Raw genomic sequence first — 7,459 nt, forward strand, 5'->3', positions numbered from 1 at the left:
TAAAGGGAAGCTGTCTTTAGGGCACGCTTTGTTTAAATCTGTAAAATCTATGCAAATCCTAATTCCTTTGTTCTTTTTAGGTACCACCACCATATTTGCTATCCATTCTGGATATTTTGCGTCCCTTATAATTCCTGCATCTAACATCTTTTGTAGTTCTGCTTCTATTTTAGGATGATAATCAGTTGCAATTTTCCTTATTCTTTGCTTGAACGGCTTTACATTCTTCTTGATGTCTAATTTATGACATGCGACAGACGGATCTATTCCAGACATTTCTTCCATACTCCATGCGAAAATATCATTATATTCTCGCAGAATGCTTATTGTTTTTTCCTCATCTTCTTCTTTATCCATTTTAGTTCCAACTCTTAATATTTTTGGTTCCTCTTTAGTTCCTATATCTATCTCTTTTGTTGGTTCTGCTGCGGTAAAATTCGCTTTTGGTTCTCCCATAGGTGTTGGTTCCTTAATTTCTTTACTTCGTCCACCTTCCTCCGCTGGTTCTTCGCCTGGTATTCCTTTTCCTTCTTTCGCTCTTATCATGTATATTCGAAATTCCTCCTCTTTCCTTTGTTCTTTGGCTTTTCTCCATCGATCCTTCGTTTTTTGGCTCGTCCTTTATAATTTCGCACATCTATTTGATTACAAGTATTCGCAGCCTTAATGTCTCTTCTGATTTCACCTATACCGCTTGGAATTGGAAACCTGATGCATTGATGTAACGTTGGCGCTACCGCCTTTAATCCATGTACCCATGGTCTTCCCAACAGCATGTTGTATGGTGACTCAATGTCAATCACACATAGTGTTATCTTTGTTTCAACCTCTCCCAGTAATATTCGTGTCACGATTTCTCCCTTTGGCTTTGTAACTGCTCTATTGAATCCATGAACATTATAGGCTGTAGGTGTCATTTCTGCATCTTTATATCCCATTGATTTGAATGTGCGATAAAATAATATATCAACTGCACTTCATGTATCTATCAATGTCTTATCAATCGCCCATCCTTCAAATGTCCTCTGGTTTGCAATAACATTTTCTCGCTCAACTGTGACCGTAATTACCAATGGATCTGCTCGCTGTAAGTTTTCCTCTGAAATTTCATTTGCCGCAAAGGAAATCTTCACCTTTTCCCAATCTTGTAATGGTAATTATTTCTCTACCGTTTCCACCTTCTTGCCTTCGTAATTTCTTTTATGAATTCTCCCGGTTATCGTCGCTTGAAAATCTTCCTCAGAAATTGATACTTTAGTTATGTTATTACACTGTATATCTCTGCCTCTTTCTTGAATTAGTTTGACTCTTGTTGTCTTCATGGATCCCTTATGAATTTCAGATCTATTAACAGGAATTAATATCCAGAGCTGTTTTCTAGCGCCAAAAGTGTAGTTGTAAGAAATCTTACAAATACACTTCACTATAACTGATTCAATCCCTAGTTGATCATTTTGAATTCTTGTTTTATTAACTAAAGATTAAGAACGTTCACAAGAATGACTCAAGTATTATAACAGTTCTACTTGAAACCTAAGCTCACTTTCTCTCTTTTCCTATTTCTTTTCCAAGACTTGTCCTAGAATCCTCTCAGATACAATGACTCTCTCCTTTATATAGGATTTTACATAGTGGATGACAACTAAGAATCTCATTATTTTCGGGATCACTATGCGACATATTCGCTCATATACAATCGCTCATCTTCGCATAGCGTACCTTCTCGCACAGTTCTTCACACTTTACTCGTAACTTTGCTGACATCATCTGGTGCATCATCTCAACTTTGCTGTGTGCGATGCCCTTCGCTTAAGTTGTATTCTTTACTTCGCGTAGTTATAAACGTGTGCGATATTCAACTCCTACAGTGACATTAGCACGAAAGTTGGACTCCACAACTGGTATCTTGGGGTGCTCGAAGCTAAGCCTAATGGGAGGATTCTCAAGTACAATCCTTCCACTAAAAAAACGACGATACTTATTGACAGTTTGTGCTTCCCCAATGGTGTTGCTCTCTCCAGGGATCAGCATTTTCTTGTGTTCTGCGAAACATGGAGGTAAGCGAAACTTTAAGGCTACCTCAGAAACTAATAACGTGTGCGCCTATGTATATGTATTGTATTATGAAGGTTGCAATTTGGTTAAAGTGAATTCATATTCGACCTCAGATAATTACATCCGTCTTTTCTGCTTTTATTTTTTCAGATTTCGATGTCTTAAATACTGGCTAGAGGGAAAAAACAAAGGGAAGCTTGAAGTTTTCATAGACAACCTTCCTGGTGGACCTGATAACATCAATCTTGCACCAGATGGTTCTTTTTGGATCGCTTTACTTCCGGTGCACATCGCAAACTATTATTTATAATTGGGGTGTACCTATTGAGATCGATTTATGATGGTTTTGTGCTGTTTGCAGTTGGCGCCTAAGGGGTTTGAGTTTATACCCAAATGGCCGATGTTTAAATATGTAGTTGCACAATTTCCGAAGCTTGTGGAGTTACCAAGGGCCGCAAACTATAAGAGGTCAATGGTGGTGAATGTGGCAGCGGATGGGAAGAATATCATAAGAAAGTTTGACGATGAAGGTGCGAAAGTGATGCCATTTCTCACCTCTCCTCTGGAATTTGAAGGTCATCTCTACTTGGGAAGTCTCCGTCCCAACTTCGTGGGCAAGCTTAAGCTTCACAACTAGCTCGAACGAATGACTCAAGCTCATTGCAATATAATAAAGCTCATTTAAAGTAAATGTAACCAAATCATGTTTGACTGCAAAGAAATGAATCTAGAAAGTTGCTTCATGCTGCTAATATCCAAGTTTGTTGCACCTAGCCTTGATGTGCCAACACTATTCGAAATGGTCCTAAATTTCGAACAGGCGCATAATGTGGCTCCCTGCGTTGAGTGCTAGATGAATCGTCGTCCCATAGGTGCCAGCTAGACCCTTAAACTATTTCCTGCACACTTGACCTGTATCCTCAAATATTTTGTTCTATTTCCCATAAGAGGAAGTACAAAGCCAGTGGTCATTTTTCATATTTTCTCTGGTTTTGGCTCAACAATCAGATCAGTGCGCAAAATTGTAAAAGATCGGTTGCTAAGAAGCAAGGGTAACCGATCTGAGCTGTGAATCCAACTCTAACCTTTAAACACAAACCTTAATTTGAAGTTCAGCAATCCTGAGAATATGTGAAATGTTATGCCACGCTTCAGAATAGAAAAGCTATAGGTTCAATGGGTCTTGAATTTTGCATAAAAAGTAAATACAATGTGACTGGGCTTGTCTCGAGTACAATTTCATTCCTACTGACATAGCACCTGTATCTCCCAATGCACATGTTGTCAATAATAACCAAGCACATTCAACAGTATCAGTTCGGAAAGCAAAGTGGTAGTTAAATCTTCTCCATCGCAATACAAGTTTTCACAATTTAACTAGTTCTTCATATTACAATGCATCAGTGGTGTAAAATACAATCACACATTACGCCAAAAAAACTCATCTTGAGAATGAAAACATTTACGGCAAAATGGAAGTTCTCATCATACCTTTTGACATTCAGGATCTCAAAATGGAATGCCTTATCTGATGTTGATATACCGCCGATATGTAAGACCACCCATAAGAACTTTCCCTACTTGAGAATTATTTTAGCATCAGGAGACGCAGGTGTGCAAGCCAATAGAGTCTTAATTGTCTCAGCTTTTTTAATCTTGAAATTCTTATAATGGTCTTTGCCCATTCTTATATCCAGATAATAATATCTTCCGCGGATGTGAATAACCATCTCTTTCAAACATACTGAAATCTGTAGAATATGTTTTACAAACTCCATTTCAACTTTTAGACCTTGAAACTCCTTGATCTCAACTTTCATAAGAGAAGGAAGTAAATGTAGTTGCTGAACTACTTCTTCATCTGCATTATAGACTCCGGATAACATTTCATCATCAGTTTCCTGCAAAACCAGACAATATTTGATAAATGACTGAAGTAGTAAAGAACACTTAAAAATTGAAATGAGGGAATGCAACATGAATAAACTCACACAATACGGATGACAGTCCACACAAAGAGTTTCTAAACAAGGGGTACTCCTTAGCAAGCATATTAGCCCCGGGAACTCCTTATCAGCCTGTCCTAGATCTACAGACAAATGCCTTAAATTGAAGAGCGGAGATGGCAAACTTATCCCACCATTAGTATTGAGAACCTATTTGGGGAAACAAAAAAGAATACAATTATGAACTGAATACCATGCTTATATTCTCGCATTAGCTTTTGAGATTAACATCAGATAATTGTGAGATCAAGGACTCTTAACTAATACATTGAGTTCAATCAAATAAACAGAGAGCTCGATAACATACGTCAAGATTACTGGGAGATAGAGTTAGAGACTTAACATTCAGGAGATTCTTTAGAAGCTTGCATACCAACTTGTACTCATAGTTTGGACAATAAAAAATACAAATATTTGCTTCAATGAGATTCTCTGAATTGCATATAGAGAGGTAACCTGCTGATCTGAATTCCCCTATGTACTTCAATTGCAGAAGAGTTGGAATTTGGATAGAGGCATGCTCAAAAGACAACCCTTTGTTGCCGCGACAAGAATGCAACTCTAAGCACTTCAGATTGGATTCCGGGGCATTTAACTCGAAATAAGAAGAAGGAATTTTACAATGAAGAAGATGTAATTCTTCAAGGCATGGGCATTTGGAGACAAAGTCAGACACCGAGTCTTTCTGTAGCTCGACACTTGTAAGTGTAACTAGGTTAACTGATGTAAAACTTTTAAAAAAAGAAGATACAAACTTACAGCCGGAAAATTTCAGTTGAGAGATGGATGGGTGTGGGAAAATACATGGAGGCAGAGTGTACATTTCATCGTATTCAGGAACCCACATTGACGCCGCTTCACTAGATAAATCCAAATCAATTCTCAAACAATTACTTTCCATAGCTAATGTAACCACCATAGAAGCTTTAGAACTATAGTTACTGAAATCAGCAATGTCAAATTTTAATCGTAGCTTCTGTAAAGGTTTGAGTTCATCGAGAGATAGTACATGTGCTACAAAGTTAAGAAACCGTCTCTCCCGATCATCCCAGCTCACACCAGTCAACCTTATTGAAAAACGATCATAATCTAGGTCTAATTCAGGAAGTAAAATTAAGGAAAGATACTAGTACTTGACAATCGACAAAAACAAATTAAGGAAAGATAAACATCATTGGAAATGAAATTGAAATCGAAAATAAATTACTAAGAATGAGAAAAGCAGATTACCTTTCACATATTTGGAACAAGTGAGGACTGAGGAGGTTGAAACTTGAAAGCCAGATGTGAAAAGAAAATCCCCAAACGTTTTTTTCTCTCTCTACTAGTATGTTAACCGAGTTCTTTTGTGTTATAGGCATCCTTCAGTTCTGAAATGAAGGGTGCCCACAGTTATTTTCAAAGTTGAAGAAACTTTTTACCAATTTTTTTTTTTATACGCGAAAGCCGGATACAGGTCCCTATCCGAACCCAGCCAGTTGGACTGACCCCACTACCATACCTAACACCGCTCAACCAACTATACAACTAATCTACCACAAGTCTTTACGGCGCCGGGAATTGTACCCTTGACTTCCTCCTTAGAGCAACTGTAGTGTTGAGGTTCTATATTGCCAAATTGCTATCTCATATATGGCATTTGGTTTGGAAATTTCGTCGGCTGGCGTAGTGGCGCAACAAATTCTATTCAAGAAAGTAGTTTAAAACTGAGTTTCTCTCTAAAAGTAATCTTTAACTCCTTCTATCTAAAGCTCAAAGTAGTTTAAAAATGAGTTTGTCTCTAAAAGTAATCTTTAACTCCTTCTTAATGAAACTTGTTTTATAAAAGCGTTTTAAATCACTTTCTAGTTTCGAAACGAAATTAAACAACACGTTCTGTGATGGACATTATTTAAAATAGCTTTTCAAGTGATAGGGGTTTTATAACACCGTGATGCTATATTTGAGAATTGCCAAACTCAGTTTTCAAATATGGCAACTCCATTTGAAAATACGACAATTTGATAACAATTTTAGCTTTTAGCGACACAGACTGTGTCTAGTTTTGTTGCCATATATGGCTTTTGGCAACAACACTAATGTTGTTCTTACTGGAGTTGATGGGATACCAATGTTTTTTTTAAAGCATGATCTTTTTACCAATGTGATAGCACCGGTTGACAGTTACAAAAGGAAATGGACTTCTTCTTTTTTGGCATTTTGATGTTATTTTTTTATCCAATTTTGAGGACCTTATTGGAAATTCAAAAATATATTAGCCATTATAAACTATCTAGGGATCCAAAATTTGAACGCACAAGTGATAAACACAAACAACTTTATCAGAAGACGGTTGTTATTTATGTAAGTTTGTGATTTCTTTCCTCTTTTATGAATAATAAAATAAAATGAAAGTAATGGACCTTATTTATTTGTGAAGTGTTTTCTTTTCCAAAGTAGCAATTCTGGTCAGTATCTTGTGGACCATCACAGATTTGCTGATGAATTTTTTCTCCATAAAAATTACTTTGACTGGTTCAATTTTGAGGGATACCAAATGGAATTTCTTGATTTGTGGAGTGTTTTCCTTTCCATAATAGCAATTTTGTTCAATATCTTGTGGACCATGGCAGACTTATGAATGAAATTTTTCTTCATACTAGTATAACACGAACGCGCGATGCGCCTGCGGCTGTCCAATGGTTCTCCATTTCCAAACTACCATGTAGCACTAAAATCTATCAAATATTGTTGACGTTATTGCAACATTGGAGGATTGCTAGAAAAAAAAGAGTGTAGGATCTGTCTCCCTCCCATGGTCCTCTTTTTCTCCAACTCACTCTATCAAGCAAATCCAAACTACCACCATGACCACCGTTACCAAGTCATGGATTTAGTTATTTCAGATTTTATGAAAACATACTGTAATAGGTCAGGAAATCAAAATTTAGGCTTTGCTTAGCTCCTAAGCTGAATTCCATATTTTGGCGTTTGGGGGAAGATTTATTTTTGGGGTTTGTAAAAAGTTAATTTGATGCCGGCGAGTAGATTAGACTTTGAGCTTGTAAAGAATTTAATTTTGATATCGAAGAATGTCACAGTTTCTATAATTTGTAGAGAGAAATAACCGAATGCGTTAACGAAGGCTTCCCGGTCAAGGTTGAGTGAAGAGCAAAAGAAGGAATCAACTTCTGTTAATTGTGTGAGTGGTCATGGTGGTAGTCAGCTGATTCTTAGTTAAGCAAATATTAAGAGAAATTAAATAGACAAAAAGGTGGTCAGCAAGATTCGAACTTGGTTTTAAGTCAGCTTTACAGATTCACCCTTAACACCTTTTTATTATTACAAACCACCCCTTATCTTTTTGGTTTTAAGATTTTCGTAGTTAGAGGTTATATTAGTAATAAGAAAAAAGCTTT

At 36.8% G+C, this 7,459-nt stretch overlaps 2 protein-coding genes across 2 annotated transcripts; one reads left to right on the plus strand and one right to left on the minus strand.

The window, feature by feature from the left end:
* The first annotated feature begins 1,072 nt into the window (after positions 1–1,072).
* On the plus strand, positions 1,073–2,692 carry LOC113352683 (adipocyte plasma membrane-associated protein-like). Its single transcript, XM_026596478.1, has 4 exons — positions 1,073–1,087; positions 2,022–2,095; positions 2,206–2,338; positions 2,417–2,692. Exons 1-4 carry the CDS (start codon positions 1,073–1,075, stop codon positions 2,690–2,692), a joined length of 498 nt encoding a protein of 165 aa, XP_026452263.1.
* A 654-nt stretch (positions 2,693–3,346) lies between these two features.
* Positions 3,347–5,353, minus strand: LOC113350356 (putative F-box/LRR-repeat protein At3g58880). The gene is made up of 4 exons (XM_026594470.1): positions 5,292–5,353; positions 4,369–5,128; positions 4,047–4,211; positions 3,347–3,956 (listed from the first exon to the last, which is right to left on the minus strand). The coding sequence occupies exons 2-4, from the start codon at positions 4,978–4,980 to the stop codon at positions 3,633–3,635; spliced, it is 1,101 nt and encodes a 366-aa protein (XP_026450255.1). The 5' UTR covers positions 4,981–5,128; positions 5,292–5,353; the 3' UTR covers positions 3,347–3,632.
* Positions 5,354–7,459: the final 2,106 nt, after the last annotated feature.

The sequence above is a fragment of the Papaver somniferum genome, chromosome 2, assembly GCF_003573695.1.
Source record: "Papaver somniferum cultivar HN1 chromosome 2, ASM357369v1, whole genome shotgun sequence".
NCBI classification, from domain to species: Eukaryota; Viridiplantae; Streptophyta; class Magnoliopsida; order Ranunculales; family Papaveraceae; genus Papaver; species Papaver somniferum.

Bases quoted from the DNA above. Each gene is read 5' to 3' on its own strand.
- LOC113350356 (XM_026594470.1), bottom strand. From the start codon at position 4,980: ATGGTGGTTACATTAGCTATGGAAAGTAATTGTTTGAGAATTGATTTG. The intron at 4,212-4,368 runs GTATGTTATCGA...TTCCCCAAATAG, and splicing joins TATCTCCCAGTAATCTTGAC to GTTCTCAATACTAATGGTGG. The intron at 3,957-4,046 runs GTGAGTTTATTC...CTGGTTTTGCAG, and splicing joins TGGACTGTCATCCGTATTGT to GAAACTGATGATGAAATGTT.
- LOC113352683 (XM_026596478.1), top strand. The intron at 2,096-2,205 runs GTGTGCGCCTAT...TTATTTTTTCAG, and splicing joins CTACCTCAGAAACTAATAAC to ATTTCGATGTCTTAAATACT. The intron at 2,339-2,416 runs GTGCACATCGCA...TGCTGTTTGCAG, and splicing joins TTTGGATCGCTTTACTTCCG to TTGGCGCCTAAGGGGTTTGA.